The following is a 21,050-nucleotide window of genomic DNA, read 5'->3' as shown; positions in this document are numbered from 1 at the left end:
CAGACAAGACCTGAGCCAGAGTTAACATTTTGAACTTTTCCTTTCTGAGGAAGTAGTTGAGGGCTTGCAAATATAGAATAGAACAAAGGTCCTCGTCCTTTTTCGGGACCAGAAACTAGTGGAAATAGCAACCACAGCTGGACGCTTGGCCCTTGGCCAAGAGACTCCTGACTTCCTCCCGAAGGAAGTTCAGTTAGTTCTCCATCATCCGGTTGTAAGCCGCAGGCATGGAGTGTCGGGTAGTGTTGAAGTGGAGGAAGTAGCCCCTTCGGACTATGTGAATAGCGCACTTGTCTGATGTAATGTTTTGCCAGTGGAGGAGGTGATGGCTGATCCAGCCACCAACCGGCCATATGTGATCTTGAAGGGCCGAGCTAGGAAGGTTTAGAGGCAGCAGAGGGAGGAGTGGACTGACTGGACCTCTGGCCGCCTAACCCGGGGTTGAAAGGAGTCAAGCCCACTGCTGCTTGGAGGTTACTGAACTTGTGCGGTCTTCTGGCTGGCATATGGCTGGCGTGGCTGAAAATGGGGCAAAAAGCAGACTGGGACAGGTGAGAGTAATACTTTTATTTGATTTATAATAAAAATCATAAAAGGGTGGAGCTTACCACCATTTGAACAATGTTTACATCTTTAAAATAACACAAAATCAACTTCAGGTCAAGATAAAACAAAAAGAATAAAAACAAAGCAAAAAGAATTTAAAGTTGCACAAGCTTTTCAGGAAGGTGGTCGAAGGTAAAAATTAAAATTTAGAAAGGTGTTATAATTAAGATCAAGGGACATTTTTGTAACATGAAATCACACAGACTTTTCAAAAAGTGGTGTAAGGGGGAAAGTAAAACTTGGGGAAGCAATGTGGGTTGGATCAGGGTGCCCTTTTATAACATAAAATGAAGTGCTATGGGATGGAGACAAGAGAGTCCGTTGGGAAAATAAAAGTGAGTCTATGGCCGGCTATGTCCATGCCTGTTATCCTGACTTCTCTTTGGTTGCTGCCTTGTTTCCCAGCTCTTGAGCAGCATGCTCCAGAAATTTTATAGTGTTGCAAGATAGTTTTATCCAAGTCACGCTGAGGCATATGATGACAGCCGCCCTGCAGGTTCTCACCTGGGCGACTCTTAAGAGTGGTAACAGAAATACTTTCCTTAGTTTCTGAAGTGCGGGACATATACATATTAGATGCAGTAATGACTCTGCGCCGTTGTTACAAAGGCGGCAGTCGGAAGTTGACCACGACTGTAGCCATTTGGGAGTGAGATCTTTGCTCGCAAAGCAGCCCAACCTTAACAAGCTTAATTTCCTTTTGTAATGGTCCCTGAAGCAGTCTTGCAAATATGGATGGGGCTTCATGTGGATGTATGATGGCAGAACAATCCAGGCGTGGCTTTTGCCTGCCACTGCAGCTTTGTCCATTAATAGTGACGCTTGTTTGATGGCGTTGTTAGTTCGCAGTTTAAAAGCAGTGTAAGTCATGGGTGCAAGCCAGGATTCTTCCAGTGCTGATGATTGAAGCGCTTGCCTGAGGGACTTATATATAGACTTGGGAAGTCCTGCCTGTTTTTCTACTTCCAGCCAGCACAGATGAGCCAGGGAATGATCTTCTGCATCCCTCATTCGCCAGTAGTATTTGACGAGGGCTCCTTGTCTTACCGGGAGCTGTTTTGTGAGGACGTATTCCAAACGTATTTGAGATTGCGAAATGTAACGCGGGATTGAAAAAAGGTTTTTGAAGAGGCGAGATTGGGCGAGGTTTAGTGCTGTGGAGTCCCGGGTTGCCATCATCTCTGAACCGTATGTGAGGGATGGCAAGAATTTGGCGGCTACGATCTTTAAAATGTGGGCAGTGGAATTTCCGCATAGATGTTTTTGGACTGTTTTAAAGGCGAATTGGAGCGGTTTGGCTTTTGATTTCCCCTGTTCCAAGTGCTGTTTATATTTTAATTGATGATCCAGTGAGATGCCCAGGTATTTGTATTGATCTACCTGAGTTAGTATGCTGGAGTTTATCTTCCAGAAGAATTTTTTTCCTTTCTTGCGAGAGCCAGAAAAGCATAAAACATTTGTTTTTTTAAGATTTATTGTAAATTGTGCATTCGAGAGGTATGACGCAAGCTTAGAGATCATACGTTGTAAGCCGAGGGGAGTTTGTGACAAAAGCACAATATCGTCTGTGTATTGTAGACTCATTATGGGCAAGTTACCCAATTTTGGTGGATCTCCCTGAATCGAGCTTAAGTCGCTTTCTAGGTCCGCGGTGTAAATGTTGAAAAGGCTGGGGGCCAATACGCAGCCTTGTTTTAAGCCGTTGAGTGTGGGGAATTTCTTTGTCAGGCATCGGCCATCTCCTTTTTTCACTTGGACCCAGGTCTTTGAATACAGCTCTATGATTGCTCCCATTAGCTTTGGCGGCGCGCCCCAGGCTTTCATTTTGGCCCAGAGTTTGGATCTTGGCACTTTATCAAAGGCCGCTTTTAAGTCCAAAAAACAAGTACTGGGACAGGTGGTCACTGAAAGGCCAAGGACTTGGCCATTGCCCGCAAGTCCATAAAGTGCTACAAGACCATGTCTGCCTGGTCTCCAAAGAGACTGGTGCTGTCAATGGGAATATCCATAAGGGAAGCCTGGACATATCCAGAACAGCTAAAAGTACTCAGCCAGGCTTGGTGTCGAGCAGCCACCGTCAGTGAAATTGCTCTGCCCAGCGAGTTAGTGGGCTCTGGCCAACGACTCAGTGGTGTCAAACCTACAACAAATGGTGAACCTTGATGCATCTCTCCAGTCGGATACCCCTTGGGAGAGAATGGCCCAGGTGCGGAAAGGAAAGCGCCTTGTGAGGTAGAGGCCTGGACCACCAAGCTCTTTGAGTAGGATAGTTGGTGAGGAATTTTGGGTCGTCCAGTGGAGGGTAATGGCACAGGGTGACTGCCCTATTCACATGAACCCTTATGCTGAGCTTGGACCAGGTTCCCAGAAGGACATCAGTCAAGGCCTCGTTGAAAGTCAGGAGGGGTTTCAAGGAGGAGACACCCAGCTGCAGGACCTCTGTCAAAGTGTTCATCTTGACTTCCACCAAAGGTAGCTGAAGGTCCAGGATCTCGGCTGCCCTTCTCACCACCATAGCATATGAAGCACCCGCCTCCATGGCCAGTGTAGGATGAGAAAGCAGGCCAGAAACTGGGGAGGTATCCCTTCCACCGGCCTCACCCATCTTGTGCTCAGGCTGGTCTCATAAAGGGTCCAGCCACCCCTCCGAATCTTCCTCCATTACTAGCACCTCAAAATAAGGCCGAGGCTGATCTAGGACCAAGTTGGTGCCGGAATCCACGTTGATTAGAACCGATCCGGCTCTGGGTTGACAGGCATAAGAGTGGGATGGCTCCGGTGGTGGCTTCAGTAGTCTCAGTGCAGGGAAGTTGAATATCCCAGGAGCATGACCAGTGCCGGTCTGGATCGGCCTCCAAATCCATTGGGGAGCGCCTGTCCAGCGCCGAGTGCGCAGAACCCGGTGGAGCCCACTATGAGCCTCTGGGGCCCAAAGGCGTGCCGGAAAAAAACAGGTTGCGCAAAAAAGAGGCACATGGGGTCATCAAATTCTTTAAGCTGGGCTGGGGTAGCACCGGCTCCTGGAAAGGCAGGAAAACGCAGAGCAGAGCCAGGCTTGCGAACTCCTCCATCTCGTCAGGGCTTTGACTGCTTGTGCTTCTTATGCCTCTTATGTGACCGACCCAACGACTTCAAGTGGGAAGACGAGAACTTCAGACTCTCGGAGCAGTGCCTGGACTTTCCTCTCCATTGAGACCAGGAACAAGACCTCTGGGGAGAATGGCGCGGAGTCAAATGCTGGGTTGCAAGCAGCTTTAGGGACTGCTCCCTCAAAGCTTTCAGAGCCATGGTCCAACAGTTGGAGCATGACTTCGAGTAGTGATCACGCTACAGGCACCAGAGACAAATTAAGTGTGGATCCGCCAATGACAGGCAGGCTGGAGCCACACGGCTTGAATCCAGAAGTCTTGTTTGACATGGAGGAAAAAACGAGCACATAATAATTCACCCAAAGAACGTCGAAAAAAACCTGTTAAAAAGTGACAGAGGGTAGCTCTCTTCACGGATCTGTGCTAGTTTAGTGGAAAGAAAAGAACTGACGTCAGCGCAGCCCTGTGGCGCCTATATAGGTGACGCAGACGTCACTTCTGGCACGGACAGCGCCGACAGACGCAACCTACCAGCATCTAAGTGTATAGTGTGGCGCCTATATAGGTGACGCAGACGTCACTTCTGGCACGGACAGCGCCGACAGACGCAACCTACCAGCATCTAAGTGTATAGCTCGAGCAAAAGTCTTCCGGATCCAACCTGATGCATAGGATATTCTAAGGTAAGGAATTTATGGCTAGATGTATCTATCAGAAAGTTCTTACAATACTTTAAAGTGAAATGCACATGTAATACAAAAGCTAAGAGTTAAGAGATACTTTCATGGAAATAGATAAGGTTACCAGTGACAGACTTCTAACATTGAGATCAAAACAACAATGTGGTTTGGTCTTCTAAAAAATTATAGGCTTGGAATGGTAATCAGTTTCACTGTTCCCACAATTCCTTCTCTGTTATGGAATTCACTGTATGACTAACATTGCAGGTGCTACTGGGTAGTGCAAAACTGTCCTATTTATTTGCATCCGACTAGTGTCAAATAAGCACTGTGGTTGTTTTTCTAAAAGATCAGCACAAGGTAACCATGAAATGAAAGGAGCAGATACTTGCACAACAACATACAAGGATTACCACAAATTTCACAACACATTTCAAAACTAGATAAGAAACTTAGTGAAAGGGATGGGCGGGAAGGTTACTGTTGGCCATGGGAAGTGTGGAGTTCAAAAATATAAGGGCTAGGCAAGGCTAAAGAAAGCAGAACACTATGGGAAAGCAGCGGTGCAGAGCTTTAAATGGGCAAGTATTCACAGGCACGGAAAGGTAGAGTATCTGCACTTCTCAGTGGGCATGGGGGGGGGGGGGGTTCGAAGGGGTTTCAAGGGAGGTAGTACCGCAACTTCTCAATAGGTCACAGGTACTCGAGGGCAATTAGTACCTACACTTCTTTAATTCCATTTCCATCACTGAGCGGGTGCATAATCGTTGATAGAATGCAAGTGCAAAATGTAAATGCGGACAGTGGTGGGGAAACTATTGAAAACAGAAGTGACAACTGGATTGAAGATAAGATGCATGTACGGTGAGAGAAGCACTCGTCTGGCAGACAATAGGAGCGAAGGTGCTGCAGGTCTGGCCAGGAGAGGTAGGGGATGGACACAGGTCTGTACAGTAAAAGGGGGATGACTGATTGCGGCAGCCAGGTAAAGGAGTATAAACATTTGGCAATGGTCGGTGGGATAAAACTATGGATAGTGAGTGAACATATTTTAAGGATGGAAGTGAAAAAGTATATGAAGAACACATTGTGGAAAGTAGAAGTCAAAGTACAGGAAGAATCAGTACTGTTGCTGTAGACCCATGAGACTATGTTCCCATCTACGGCCAACCACTTCTCCACAGTGCTACATCTCTTAACTGCCCCACTCCCCTTGCACCAGCAGTGCTGACCTTCCGCAGCCCCCTAAGCCCTGTTGCCCTCATTCTGCTCTCCACAGTACTGCAGCGCGCTCCCAGCAGCAGGGTTACGGTGCTGCCAAGGGGCTTACAGAACCAGCAGACGACATAAATATTCCGCAGGCTAATTTTGAAGTACTGCACCTTCCCCATGAATGTGGTATAGGGGTGGTGGCCGCAGGGGAGCAAAAACCTGCTACGGCTGAAGGGTAACGGGCGCAAGCCGCTGATTCACTTGACATACAAGTTCCTTGCCTGCGGTAACGATGTATGTGGTAGAGACGATTCTAGCCACAGATTCCTTAACAGAGAATTATCCCCAGGCATGAGACAGGATCCAGAATTATTTTTTCCACAGCATCCCTGCACGCCAGGAGGACGGCTGTTAGAAATGGGATCCCTGGCTGGCCAGGGCTTGCGCCAAAGTCAGTCAGAGACCACCACTCCTAAGTCAGGGCAAGGGAGTTACACGCCAAGATAACCCCTGCTCACCCTCTAAGTAACGTGGCGCGAGCAGCAAGGCTAAACTTGGAGGCGATATGAGTTAAGTATTTGCGCACGCACCCCAGCAACAACACCCAAGGCCCACCACAAAGGAAACTCTACACAAGGTTATATATAAAAATAGCCTTTGTATTACACCAAAACACATTAGATAAAACACACACTTTACAATGTGCCAACTGGCACGGGCAGAATTTACAAGGGATATGTACAAGACAGGGCCACATGGACCACTGTCAGGAATCAGCACTTTTAGAATTTAGCACTGGGTAGATTTAGCACTTAGAACATGGAGCACAAAATAGAACAGAAAGTACACAACCAGTAACTACTGGTAACCAGGACCCCACTAGCACCACCTGTACTAGGAGAACAACCACCTAAGTATCACGATACCTGTAGGGGTGTAAACACATAACACATGATGCATACCATACATTCAGAGGTGTAAGGGAGGAAAACACATGATGCATAACATACATTCAGAGGTGTAAGGGAGGAAAACACATGATGCAGAACCTACATTCAGCGGTGTAAGGATAAGGCACATGACGCATAAAAACACATTCAGAGGTGCAGCAAAAGAACAATTGCGCCAAACTCACTTAAGTCACCACCTGTGACTGTCCCTAGGCCAACTGGCCTTGTTGGGGCTAGGACGCCCTGTGTCCCAAATGTCAGGGGGGCCTAAACGTGGCAGCTGCCCACGAAGTGCTGGGCAGCTGTGTGAGACAAGGCTGTGCCAACGTGGGCGCCTCACAGGCTCAATAACAATGGTGGGCGAACACGATGTGGGAGCCTCACAGGCTCTGCAGAAACAAAATGTCCCCCTGAGCCTCTCTGGGCCTTTAAAACAAATGGGGCGCTGCTGTGCCTCTCTCAGGGCTCAAGAACACCGAGGGGGCGTCGTTGGAGTCCCTCCTGGACTCAAGAGAACCAATGCCCTGTGAGCCTCTCGGGGCTCTAGGAAATACCTCAATGCCCCCTTCGTTGGAGCGGCCCTCTGTCCGCTCTAAATAGAAAGACCCCGTCCCTGCACTCACCGGGACCTTGCTGGTGCTGCGGGGCGGGATCACTGCCGGCTCTTCTCTTAGGCAGCGCGGGGCTCCTCTTCAACACTGGAGCCCCGCCTGCACTTCCAATCATTCTTCCTCCGCGTCGGGGCTCTCCTCTCGCTGGGGGAGCCTCGTGGACAGACACAGCTTCCTTGGCTGGGCAGGACCGCGGAGTGGCCTCCCGTCCGCTCCCTGCCGGGCTCTCTGTACTTCCGGGTGCGCGTGGGGAAGCCCTCGAGGTCGGGCCAATCCCTGCGCGGCCCCAAGATGACGCGTCGGGAGTCCCTGCAGCCGGGGACCAATCACCAAGCGGCAATCCCTTCTCCGGGCCGCCAATGGCAGCGCGGCCCTGGGGGATGGAGGCGGGACAGTGCCTCAGAGCAGATCCACGGGCCGGCAGCGATGATTTTCGAGGGGTGAGCTCCCTCAGAAAGTAAATCGTTAAGCGAGGTGGGCACTCACTTGGGGCCAAAACAACGGCACCAGGTCCCTGGCGGGGTGGGCACCTGCCAAGGGACGTTAAAATCGGCGTGGGCAGCCGCAAAAGGAAAATATGTTATGTTATGTTATGTTATTTATTCTTTTGTATAGCGCAACGGTTACTCAAAAAGAGTGTCCCGGCGCTTTAGGTAAGGAGAACAGATTTCAGAATAACACAAAATAAAGCGCTCCCAGGCGCTCTAGGCAGATAAAGCGCTCCCCAGGCGCTGTAAACAAAATAAAGCGCTCTTAAGCGCTAAAAGGCAATCAAAAAGCGCTCCCAGGCGCTAGGGGCCAACAAGCCCAGCAAAAGTCCTTCCAGGCAGGCAGGGGGGCAAGGCTGGGCCCAGAGCCAGCTCACTGGGTCTCCAGGCAGGGAGACAGTCTAAGTGGCGGTCCTCTGGCCCAGCAACAGCAGCAGCCCCCTCAGGCAGGATCCTGGAAGAGAACAACATCTGTGGGGACACAGCCCCATTTTTATACACCACATTCCTTTGTCTAAGGGTGCAGGGTGGGGGAGAAGCCAGTCGCAGCTGGTTTTGGAGCACTCTTGATGGCTCAACCACCCATTTCATTCCCTGGCAGGGCTAGGGTCATCAGTCGCACCACAGGGGGCGGAGCCAGCATTGTCTGGGGAAAACCCAGCCACATTCAGGACACAGGTACACTCCTCCCCAGCCATCAGCATGCTAATCTCCCACTCACCACCGGGCAGACCCATCCAGCCTTCCTGGAGCCAGGCTCACCAGCCAGCTCCAGCCAATCACACGCCAGCCATATTTTACACTCATATGCCAACTCCTAGAAGTGGCATTTGTACACAAGACACACTCATGCCACATACATCATTGCGAAGCATTCACTCTCACGAGTTCGCACATATCAAATTCGAACCTGTACACCCCACGCATCAGGAACTACCAGGGACACATACATTCCCCATGCATTCCTATGGGAGGGCAGGCCTATCTCATCACATGCACTCAGAGTGCGCACGCACTTTCCACTGGGACACAGTGAAAGTGCGCAGAACCCAAAAATCACCATCACCAGGTCACCATTACAAGCAAAAAGTCTAGGGGTGAACCTGCCAGAAGGGCCAAGTCCAACACAACCCCCTTCCAGCCAAAACGCAGGGTAGAACAATCACCACCGTGATGGACTTCCCTGCTTGGGGCGATAGAACACGGACGCGGGCCCGCAACTGCAGGGACACCCTCCTGTTCTACGCCACAGAGAACCCATGGGATTCCTTCTAAAACCACTGTCCGGACCAACTGGGCTACCCCACTGGTATTCCCGAGCTGTCCGCGGCCAGGACCAGGCCCTGGGCCACCCAGGTACCAATGGTCCTTGCCTATTCACAGAGTGGGGAGCAGTAACCCCTGGCACATAGTAGCCATTCTCCACTCTTCCTGTCTGCAAGACAGGACTAGACTGCCACTGGTTCTCCAGCCTAGGGTCTACACCCTCAGGCGGACCAGGAGTCTCAGGGAAGGCTCTCCTCCCCCTACCACTTCTTCTAGGGTTCCTCCTCCTCCTGCAAGGGGTACCCTTACAATGCCACTCCAACCCAGGGTTTAACCCCTCAGGTTTCACCGGGGTCAGAGGTGGGCTCTCCCACCCTCTGCACCCCCTTCCAGAGGTCTGCCCTCTCCCAACTGGAGAGGTTCCTCTGGAAGAAGAACCGGTCAGAACACTGCTTACAGACGTCCTACCCTTCAGGTCAGGCAGATCCTGAACCTGGCCTTCCAACCTCTGGTCTAAAACCTTTGGTGGAACAATTGCCTGGCACTCCAGGACTTCTGGGGATTCACACACCATCCCCCTGAGGCTAACAAATGACACATATGATGTGTGACTGTCTGCCTGGCGCAGATCTCCCGCCTCCTGTCCACCTGACAGTGCGCAAAGATCCCCCAGCACAGAAGTGGTGTGACCATGGTCACTACACGGGATCCTAGCACAACTGGGTAGTCCCTGACCTACTGGTTCTTCCACTGGGGAACTCCCCCAATCACTCCTCACTTCGGACTTCTGTGCACTCCCTCCTGGAGTAGCACTGCCAGACACTGGAACCACAGGAGCTCTGGTTACAGATGCTCCAGGTTCCCTAGACCCTAGGAGATCCTCCTCAAATGGACTACCAGGACAGCCTAGGTCCCCAACCTGGTGTTCCCTCAAGAAACCATCCAAGTCCTGAGGCAGGGCTTCAGGCGTCTGGGGACCCTCGGTCTCCCTCTCACTCCTGCTCCACTGAGCCAGGCAGTGAGCCCCTACACCCTCCTCGCTATCCTGGGACCTAGCTGGGCTACACTGAGCCTCCTCCACCACGCAGGGCTGGAGGATACCTGAACCACTACTTTTGGAGTCACTCCCTAATGACTCTAGAGAACCTCTGGCACTCTCCCAGCGGTCTGCTTCACTTGCAAGCTCCCAAGGATCCATGGTTTCACACCTCAACAAGTGCTGCCGTAACTCCGGCCAACAACGACTGAGCACCTGCTCCTTGAGAGTAAGAGCAAACAGTTTGTCAAAATCAGGTCCCGTGGGAACCTCTAACCACTCAATCAGTGCACACTGACAGTCCCCTGCAAAGTCCTCCCAAGACTGGTGAGACAGTTTCCTACTATCCCTTAACTTCAACCTATACTCCTCTTCTAGGGAAACGGGTATCATACTCTGGGAACTGGGACTTTCTGCACTGAAATCTATCTAGCTGCCACCACTGGACTCAACCCTCCCGAGGGAATCCAGACAATCAACACTGCGCGCAGGGGATAGTCTACCCTCCAGAGCTGCTTTGCCTCTGGTGGAGGCCCTCTCAGCCTCCTCTATCCTTTTCTGCGCTAAGACCCTCTCAGTCTCTAGCTGTTGCTTCTTAACCTCCAGCTGCGCCATAGCCTGGGCATGCTCTAACCTGAGCATCTCTAAGGCCAGCTGGTGCTCCCTTTCTCTCCTCCTATCTTCCAGCTCCTCTGGGGACAGGGAAAGGGATGAGGCGCTGCCTCCTATACTGGACCCAGCAAGGGACTCCCTATCTATGGGGTCTTCACTCTCTACTGGCATCCAGATACTGACATCTTCTCCCTCCTCTTCTGACTCTTCAGGGCTCCCCACAGACCCACCACCCTCCTGGTGTGAGGCCTGGGCCCTTTCCTCACTGCGCTCGAGATCCCATTGATCCTCTTGCCATTTGACCATGCATTTCCTAAGTGCATACCAGCCTGACTGATCCGCCCCTATGCCTCTCTCTTCACAGAACCTTCTCAGCTCCCACACACCGTATGTGGCTAGATCATTGAAATCAAAAACAAGCTCCATTCTGGCAGACGTTCTGGTGAAAAGATTACACAGGGAACCTAGGGGTCTGAGATAACACAGGAGTATACAATTCACAAAGGTTTCAGCAAGCTCTCTACCCCAGAGAACTCACACTCACTTGTCTAGTGCCACACACCATTCATCCTCACACAACCCTCCCCTCGGACTGGTAAAGGCAGTTTCTACCACCCCTGATTCCTCAACCTGACCACACGTGACACAGGTACCAAACTCTGGGTGCAGGGCGTGGGAACAAATGTACTGGACACAATTAAACAATGATACATTCAGGAGAAGAAATATCGAACTTCATAAAAACAATAATCCCCAAAATGTGGTTATCTAAAATGCAGAGCTTTGTAGTGCGGCCAGTTGCCACTGTGGTACAACGCAAACACAAATCATTATCCTCACCACTGCATCCAATGTTAGAAATGGGATCCCTGGCTGGCCAGGGCTTGCGCCAAAGTCAGTCAAAGACCACCACTTCTAAGTCAGGGCAAGGGAGTTACACGCCAAGATAACCCCTGCTCACCCTCTAGGTAACGTGACGCGAGCAGCAAGGCTAAACTTGGAGGCGATATGAGTTAAGTATTTGCGCACGCACCCCAGCAACAACACCCAAGGCCCACCACAAAGGAAACTCCACACAAGGTTATATATAAAAATAGCCTTTGTATTACACCAAAACACATTAGATAAAACACACACTTCACAATGTGCCAACAGGCACGGGCAGAATTTACAAGGGATATGTACAAGACAGGGCCACATGGACCACTGTCAGGAATCAGCACTTTTAGAACTTAGCACTAGGTAGATTTAGCACTTAGAACATGGAGCACAAAATAGAACAGAAAGTACACAACCAGTAACTACTGGTAACCAGGACCTCACTAGCACCACCTGTACTAGGAGAACAACCACCTAAGTATCACGATACCTGTAGGGGTGTAAACACATAACACATGATGCATAACATACATTCAGAGGTGTAAGGGAGGAAAACACATGATGCAGAACCTACATTCAGCGGTGTAAGGATAAGGCACATGACGCATAAAAACACATTCAGAGGTGCAGCAAAAGAACAATTGCGCCAAACTCACTTAAGTCACCACCTGTGACTGTCCCTAGGCCAACTGGCCTTGTTGGGCTAGGACGCCCTGTGTCCCAAATGTCAGGGGGGCCTAAACGTGGCAGCTGCCCACGAAGTGCTGGGCAGCTGTGTGAGACAAGGCTGTGCCAACGTGGGAGCCTCACAGGCTCAAGAACAATGGTGGGGCGAACACGATGTGGGAGCCTCACAGGCTCTGCAGAAACAAAATGTCCCCCTGAGCCTCTCTGAGCCCTTATACAAATGGGGCGCTGCTGTGCCTCTCTCAGGGCTCAAGAACACCAAGGGGGCGTCGTTGGAGTCCCTCCTGGACTCAAGAGAACCAATACCCTGTGAGCCTCTCGGGGCTCTAGGAAATATCTCAATGCCCCCTTCGTTGGAGCGGCCCTCTGTCAACCGGGTCCGCTCTAAATAGAAAGACCCTGTCCCTGCACTCACCGGGACCTTGCTGGTGCTGCGGGGGCGGGATCACTGCCGGCTCTTCTCTTAGGCAGCGCGGGGCTCCTCTTCAACAACGGAGCCCCGTCTGCACTTCCAATTGTTCTTCCTCCGCGTCGGGGCTCTCCTCTCGCTGGGGGAGCCTCGTGGACAGACACAGCTTCCTTGGCCGGGCAGGAGCGCGAGGTGGCCTCCCGTCCGCTCCCTGCCGGGCTCTCTGTACTTCCGGGTGCGCGTGGGGAAGCCCTCGAGGTCGGGCCAATCCCTGCGCGGCCCCAAGATGATGCGCCGGGAGTCCCTGCAGCCGGGGACCAATCACCAAGCGGCAATCCCTTCTCCGGGCCGCCAACGGCAGCGCGGCCCTGGGGGGATGGAGGCGGGACAGTGCCTCAGAGCAGATCCACGGGCCGGCGGCGGTGATTTTCGAGGGGTGAGCTCCCTCAGAAAGTAAATCGTTAAGCAAGGTGGGCACTCACTTGGGGCCAAAACAACGGCACCAGGTCCCTGGCGGGGTGGGCACCTGCCAGGGGACGTTAAAATCAGTGTGGGCAGCCGCAAAAGGAAAATAAAGCGCTCCCAGGCGCTCTAGGCAGATAAAGCGCTCCCCAGGCGCGGTAAACAAAATAAAGCGCTCTTAAGCGCTAAAAGGCAATCAAAAAGCACTCCCAGGCGCTAGGGGCCAACAAGCCCAGCAAAAGTCCTTCCAGGCAGGCAGGGGGGCAAGGCTGGGCCCAGAGCCAGCTCACTGGGTCTCCAGACAGGGAGACAGTCCAAGTGGCGGTCCTCTGGCCCAGCAACAGCAGCAGCCCCCTCAGGCAGGATCCTGGAAGAGAACATCTGGGGGGACACAGCCCCATTTTTATACACCACATTCCTTTGTCTAAGGGTGCAGGGTGGGGGAGAAACCAGTCGCAGCTGGTTTTGGAGCACTCTTGATGGCTCAACCACCCATTTCATTCACTGGCAGGGCTAGGGTCATCAGTCGCACCACAGGGGGCGGAGCCAGCATTGTCTGGGGAAAACCCAGCCTCATTCAGGACACAGGTACACTCCTCCCCAGCCATCAGCATGCTAATCTCCCACTCACCACCGGGCAGACCCATCCAGCCTTCCTGGAGCCAGGCTCACCAGTCAGCTCCAGCCAATCACACGCCAGCCATATTTTACACTAATATGCCAACTCCTAGAAGTGGCATTTGTACACAAGACACACTCATGCCACATACATCATTGCGAAGCATTCACTCTCACGAGTTCACACATATCAAATTCGAACCTGTACACCCCACGCATCAGGAACTACCAGGGACACATACATTCCCCATGCATTCCTATGGGAGGGCAGGCCTATCTCATCACATGCACTCAGAGTGCGCACGCACTTTCCACTGGGACACAGTGAAAGTGCGCAGAACCCACAAATCACCATCACCAGGTCACCATTACAAGCAAAAAGTCTAGGGGTGAACCTGCCAGAAGGGCCAAGTCCAACAACGGCATCATGCGACTCCACCCATGCGTCGTCAGCGTACGTGACGTCAGCGAGGTCACATAAGTCCCACCCTGGCGCGCCTAAGTCACTTTTCTTTGGAGAACTGTCCCACGCCACAACACGGAGCCATCAGACAAAACTGTGAAAGTATAGGAACAGTGTGCGAAAGAACAGAAAAAGTGGAAAAAGGAATTGTGAGGAACACACCATAAGGAGCACTGCCAGGCACTGCAGTACCCAAAGACAAGGAAAGAACAAACGGAGCCCAGCCCTGAGCAGCAACCCCACCAGCACGGAGATAGTCCCCCCTGGAGGCAAGGAGCATATGTAAAAACGTCATGGTAAGGACGACAACCCCAACCGTAGTCATAAACCCATCCTCCAATGTGCCCAACAGAGGAGGAAAAGGAGCAAAGGAACAGGACAAGCAGCCTGTCAGAAAGAAAGCACTCACAAAAGACATAGCCACCCACAGGGAGGCGAGTGCAGAAGACCAAGACAAAGGTCCTTGCAGAACGGGGAGGAAGGGTAGGCCGTGAAGGAATCTGTGGCTAGAATCGTCTCTACCAGATACATTGTTACCGAAGGTAAGTAACTCGTACATCTGATAGAGACTACTAGCTGCAGATTCCTTAACGTAGAATAGATACCCTAGCCATACCCAAGGGGGAGGAGGGTCTGCGAGAGGACCCCACCAGCCTGGACATTATAGGGAGTCCCACAGGGGATGATGAAAGCGGACAGGGAAAGAACCCCCAGGCAAGGGTAACCCCTGCATCCAGGAGACCCTCAACCCCAAAGGGGATGTGGGTGACAAGAAGAGAGACAGTCCGCCAGCAATCAGCAGGAGAAACGCGGGCAAGGCTAAAGGAGGCCAAAGCGCCCCACAACCATTCAAGGTATTAAGAATCTCCACCAGGAGCCCCAAGGCCCAAACAATGAAGGGGAGCACCTAGGAAGAAGAACAACCTAGAGACTCCAAGGAAAAAAGGGGGAAGAGCAAAGGCAATCCCAGACAGAACGGCGCCGCCAGTAATAAACAGGCGGAAGCCTAAAAGCTGAACCTACGGTCAACCAGGAATCTTTTAACGGCCCGCAGGGACGGACTGCTCCCGCAAAAAAGGGGATATGACGTCAGGGACCAACCCCTTCCCACAGGAAGAAGAAGTAACACTGGGTGCAAGGCTCACTGGAAGAAGCATGCAGGGCAAGCCAGACTCCAGCCGAAGACGAAGAAAGAGAAGGAGAAGAGCCCGGACACGCACCAGGTAGGAGACAGCACACATGTCCCAAAAATAAGTGGGACCCGACAGGACCATGACGCCAGTCTACGGACAACAGGTCAGACCAGGCAAAACATCGCAGTGACCCCAGAGAAAAACCCCCTGGGGCGGAACTCAAGCTAGTCCAAGACAGCAGCAAGAATATTGCATTCGCAATGCCACGGAGAGCAGAAGCCCGCAGGCGACCACAGCTCCCCAGCACCTAACAGGGCTACATAACAGCCACCAGTACCCCACTTAGGGCAGGTCACGTTCCAAGACGTGGGAACCTACTAGGAAAACACTTTCGCAGCAGAGGACAACAGAAAAGACCTGCGGCAAAAACCCTGAGGAAGGCTTAACAACCAGCCAGAGAGAAAAAATACAAAAGGCCCAATCTTAGGGCCAGCATGGTGCAGAAAGCCCAAAGGAAAACAAACAGTGAAGAAGAAGGGCAGGCCAGCAGCCAACTGAACCACAGTCCCAACAAGGAGGACTCAAGTGGCCGTGAAGCACATAGAATAGACAACCCCGGGCGACCCGCCCCAACGGAAGAACACCTCCAAGAACCAGAACAATTCGCAGGTCGCTGAGGAGGAGGAGAAGGAGGAGGAGGAGGAGGAGGACGAAGCCCCGCCAAGAATCTCTGGATGGCCGAGTCCGCAGGCGCATGGAACAAAAGGGTACCATCGAAGGGAAGGTCCACCAACCGTTCCCAAACGTTCTCTGGGAACACACTGTCCCGAAGCCAGGCATGGCGACGAAGGACAACCGAAGAAGTCATGGCACGACCAAGCACCTCCGAGATGTCCAGAGCGGAGCGAAGAATAAACGCCACCAGCTCCCGCCCATCCAACACATGGTGCCTCAAATCAACACAGGCACCCTCCTGGCGGAAGGCATAAGGGATTTTGTAAAGTCCCACAAACAAGAAGTGACCCTACCCAAAACGCACAGCGTGTTAAGGGCCCGCAGAGCCACACAGGTTGAGGCAAACATATTGCGCCCCAGGAGTCCAGTCAGCGGGCCTCCCGCGACGGGGGAGACAACAGCGGCGGCAGAGAAGGAAAGGCCGTCTGCAAAAGGGGACCTCTGGTAGAGGGGTGAAGGGAGAGACACACCGGGTCATGCAGCGTCAAGATGACGGCGGTGCAGAAGGTGTTGGGACACCGGGTCCCCCGTGGCGTTTTGGCCCCAAGCCCCCAAGAGAGAAGAATAGAGTGAACCCTCGAAGGTAAGCAACAGCTCCTTGCCACCAGAACCCTGATGGAGAACCTCCAGAAGATGATCCGAGGGAAATGGGTAGCTGGGTCACCCATGGGCAAAATTCCCACAGCCGTGGAAACAGCACGAGCAGAAGCCGCACCCGCCTCCATAGGGCCCCGCGTAGGGGAAAGCAGCTCCTCGTTGGGTGACAGCTACAAGCTAAGGTGGCCATCCCCCAAGCCAACTGGAAGGAAGGGCCAGGCTTGGAAAGAAGGAAGAGGGACGTTGGTGAAACAGTCACGACACGGCGGCCCGTCTCCGGCGAGGATGACCCCAGCAAACGCCGAACCTCTGGAGAAGAGGAGGCGTCCGAAGAAGGAGTTCACGACCAGACGTCGGCCTGGTGCCATGGTGTCCGCAATCTGAGGCAGGACATAATCGTCGTCCGGCGCCTGGGGACGCAGGGGACTGGGACTGGGCTGGAGCCGGGGCTGCGAGGGAAAAGCGTCGGAAAGGTGCCGACTCGCCCTCCGACGAGGCAGCAGCCTGCGTGGAGGGACAAGAGGGACCCGGGGAGGGACGAGGAGTCCCCCTCCAGCCTTGACCCTTAACGAGGCGAGACGGACCCTATGCCGACCCCTGTGGCGCCGCCGGGGCAAGCAGCCGCCGGCGCCGAAGCGGTGTCACCTCGGCCTCGGACAAGACCGCCACCTGTCTAGAGGACCGAGAGGGGCTCAGGGATGCATCCCGAGCCCCGGCGATCTCCTGCGACACCACAGGGACTCCCGCAAGAGTTTGCAGTGAAGCAGAGGTGCCGTGATCGGAAGGAGGGAACCCCGAAGGGCCGCACCCCAATGGCATCACATCCTCCGAGCCTGGATCTGAGCCAGTCGGCGCTGGGGCCAGAGCCACCAGCAATGCCACGGAGGGCCCCGCACACTGCAGGGATCCGCTAATGTCCCAGGAGAGGAAGGGGGAGGGGGAGAACCAAGCGAGGCCTACAAAGCCGCCGCATATGTCTCCATCTGGGCTCTAGTCTCCCCCACACTGGGAAACGGTGGATAAGGGGATGACACGCTGGTCGCACCACCCGCGGAGAGCCAACGCCCCTGAAAGGCCAGTAACCGACTCTTGGGGACAACCTGTGGCACTTACCGATAGGCGAGCGACGCTCTTGCGACCTGGGAGAAGGATGCTGTCAACGAGGGAGGCAGTGGGTTCAAGAACCCTTCGCAGAGGCCGGGCGAGATTACGCCGCCGACCTGGACATGCGAGCTGAGAGAAGTTTCATCCGGCGCTCCCGCCGGGACTTCGGCTTCATCTGCTGGCACGCCTCACAATCAGTAGAGTCGTGGTGTTCCCCCAAACACCACATGAGATGGGGTGAGGGTCCATCGCCAACATCAGGCGTCCACAAGACGAGCACGTCTTAAAGCCCGAAGGCATTCGCACACTGTTCCCACACACAAGCAATAACGAAAGTGAAAGGCCTAAACAGGCCCAGTAGCACAAACAGAATCCATGCTGCACACGGAAAAAGAAAAAACTGACGTAGGTGCGCCGGGGTGGGACTTATGTGACCTCGTTGATGTCACGTATGCGAACGACGCTTGTGCGGAGTCGCGTGATGTCATCCCCCCGGCACACAGGGATGCTGTTGCAAAAAAAAATTCGGATCCAGTCTCACGCCTGGGGATAATTCTACGTTAAGGACTCTGCGGCTAGTAGTCTCTATCAGATGGACGCAACAGCAAACAAGCTGCTCAAAAGAACACAGGCCGATAGCGTGAGACACAGAACATGACCTAGAGCCAGAAAATCAAGGCTCTACCTGCTGCTTATGGCAGTGACATCACAGTCGTGGAATGTGTCCTGCCCCTTAAAGGGATCGCGTCCTCTGCTTTCACACGACTCCAAGTACTGTCTGTTCCTAATACTACACGCAGGACAAATAATGGTAATCAAGCACAGCTACTGCCACTGACAATGACTGACTGCTGGTGTTCCGCTGGTTGAATATCCCAGTCTGTCCCTGCCCTATTTTCGCGTTTGCACATATGCAGCAATAAAAGAAGGCGCACTAAACAAAAGTATAATACATCTTTTATCTCTCAAGTTCCCGCATGGCAGCTATGTTGCGAGATTGGATTTAAAAGTCCTCTGTATATCATGCAGCAAGCTCTTCTCTCTGCAGCAGGCTCTTCTCTCGACAGAAAGGTACAAGTCCTGAAACAAGATTTACAGGCTTGTTTACAGAGTTGCCTGGAGCAGGAAGTGAAAGCACAAGCAATCGTATTAAGAGCTCATTAACAAATAAAAAAGTAGTTCCTGAAACGGATCATGCTCTTGGGGTGGGCTAAATACAGGAAGAGGCATGACAAATGCATGCCATGGACAAATGAGGAGAGAGAATATGAGAGCGACGATGGAGACAGCAAATGGGAAGCCTATGGGCGGGCTGAAGACTACAAAGTATATACAACATGTCTCTTCGAGCTCATGCGCTGTCCAGCCGAGACTTAAAAAACCAGTTGCTTTAGTTACCAGTAGCCCACCATCTTTACTCACCTAATGTTGCAAAAGTATGGCATCTGTAGTGTTTAAGATATCCCCCAAAAAGTGAAAAACACAAAATTCTAAACAGCTATTCTTCCATGCTAGTAAAATGTGCATCTTTTTCATGAGTGTGCGTCTCTTACCTGATTTGCTCGTTCTAAAATATTAATTAATTCAGCTGCCACTCTCCAGTCCTTCCTAGTAACAAGGGTTATCGATTCACCTGTGCGTCTAAGTATAACGAGAAGAAACATTTTACAAATAAGCAATGGATTGCATTTTTAAATAAAGTCATTACCTTTATACTAATAGTGAATAACCTAAGACAACACCTCCTCAATGCCACAATAGATCGGTACATGCTAAATATTTTTTCTATAAACCTGTATCAAAAAACAGACACACAAGCAGCTAATAAAAAGCATCGGCAAAGCCAATAGGTTTTGCCTATGCAAGAGCTATTATCTTTGCCACCATGTTTTAGCCATTTTTTTCACCAGCATGGCTGCTGTTCAGCATGACTAAAAGTTAGTGCAGTAAAGGAGAGTGGTGTTAAGAGGAGGGTTGTAAAGTGGAGTGTCTGTGTAGAAGAGTAGAGAGTAGTGGAGTGGCATGGAGTAGAGTTGTGTGGAGTGACAGTGTCGTGGAGGGAGTAGAGTGGAAGGGCATAGAATGGCGAAGAGTGGAGTGTCAGAGTGGAGTGTCATACAGTGGAGTGTCATACAGTGGAGTGGCATACAGTGGAGTGGCTTAGAGTTGTGGAGTGGCTTAGTGTCATGGAGTGCTGTGACGCGGCGTAGAGGATGTTGCATAGAGTGTTGTAGATAAGAATGGCGTACAGTGGAGTAGACGGTCGCAGAGTGGAGTGGCTCAGACTATTGCGGAGCAGTGTAGTACAATGGAATGCACAGAGTTGAGTAGTGTGTTGTACAATGGTGTGCGTAGAATTGAGTGGCATAGTGTCAGTGTGGAGTGGAGTTGTGCAGAGTAAACAGTCGTAGGGTGCAAAGTAGAGTGCAGTGGCACAGCATAAATTGCAGTGACGTAGAGTGCAATGGCGTACGGTGGGGTGGTGCATGGTGGAGTAAAGTGGTGTAGAGCAAAGTGGTGTTGATTGTTCAGAGGAAAGTGAAATGGAATGGTGTAGGGTTGAGTGACGTAGAGGGCCACAGAGTAGTATTGTACATTGCAGTTACGTGGTGTGCAGCAGTGCAGAAGCGAAAGTGATGCAGATAAGAATGCGTAGAGTGCAGTAAAGTGGCATAGAGTTGAGTGGTGCAGAGTAGAATACAGGGGTAGAGAGAAGAGTGTCAGAGTGCAGTGTGCACTAGTGTAGAGATCAGTGGCGCTGAGTAAAACAGGGTAGCGTAGAGTACAGTGACAGAGCGTAATGGTGTAGATTGACGAAGTTTGCAGTGGCATTGAGTACAGTGATGTAGAGTGGAATAGAGTGGTGTAGAGTAGATTGCAGTGGCATAGAGTGCACACTGGTGTACTGTGGAGTGGTGCAGAGTAGAGTGAAGTAGAATGCAGTTTTTTTGTGGTGGTCCGCTTCTTTCAAAAAACTGCAGGTAAAAGTGACCAGGTAACAGTGTACGGTGTGAGAAGTTGGCCTGGTATATGATGCTCACTAGTTCTAGTGATCACCTTGTACCATGCCAAGCAGCCCTTATGATGATTGGTTGTAAGTCAACCTTATAGACCAGCTATCCTAGTAGCGTGGACAAAGCAGTCTTAGGCTAAACTCTGTAAAGGCATGTGAAGCAAGCTGTTTTACCATACACAATCCCCTTGAAAACCAAATGAAAGGACAACTCACAGATATATATTGAAAATATATATATATATTTATTTACTACAAATATCCCCTATAATCTTTATGAGCACAGAAGCAAATGCGTTAAAAAACACAGTTTAAATATACAAAAGTAGTACAATATGGATGAGCCCTAGGGGCCACCTAAACCATATACTAAAATAGTGGTATAAGAACCACCTAGCTG

The 21,050-nt window shown here is 51.8% G+C and overlaps 1 protein-coding gene across 1 annotated transcript in view; it reads right to left on the bottom strand.

Annotated features, from left to right (window-relative positions):
- Positions 1–21,050, bottom strand: part of DDX43 (DEAD-box helicase 43) — a 995,487-nt gene that overhangs the window by 158,502 nt on the left and 815,935 nt on the right. Inside the window, exon 15 of the mRNA XM_086925221.1 lies at positions 19,191–19,278. Coding sequence (XP_086781347.1) covers positions 19,191–19,278 — 88 coding nt within the window. The remainder of the gene's footprint in view (positions 1–19,190; positions 19,279–21,050) is intronic.

This window comes from Lissotriton vulgaris, chromosome 6 (genome assembly GCF_964263255.1).
Source record: "Lissotriton vulgaris chromosome 6, aLisVul1.2, whole genome shotgun sequence".
Classification (NCBI taxonomy): domain Eukaryota; kingdom Metazoa; phylum Chordata; class Amphibia; order Caudata; family Salamandridae; genus Lissotriton; species Lissotriton vulgaris.
This window is presented reverse-complemented; position numbering and strand designations above follow the sequence as displayed.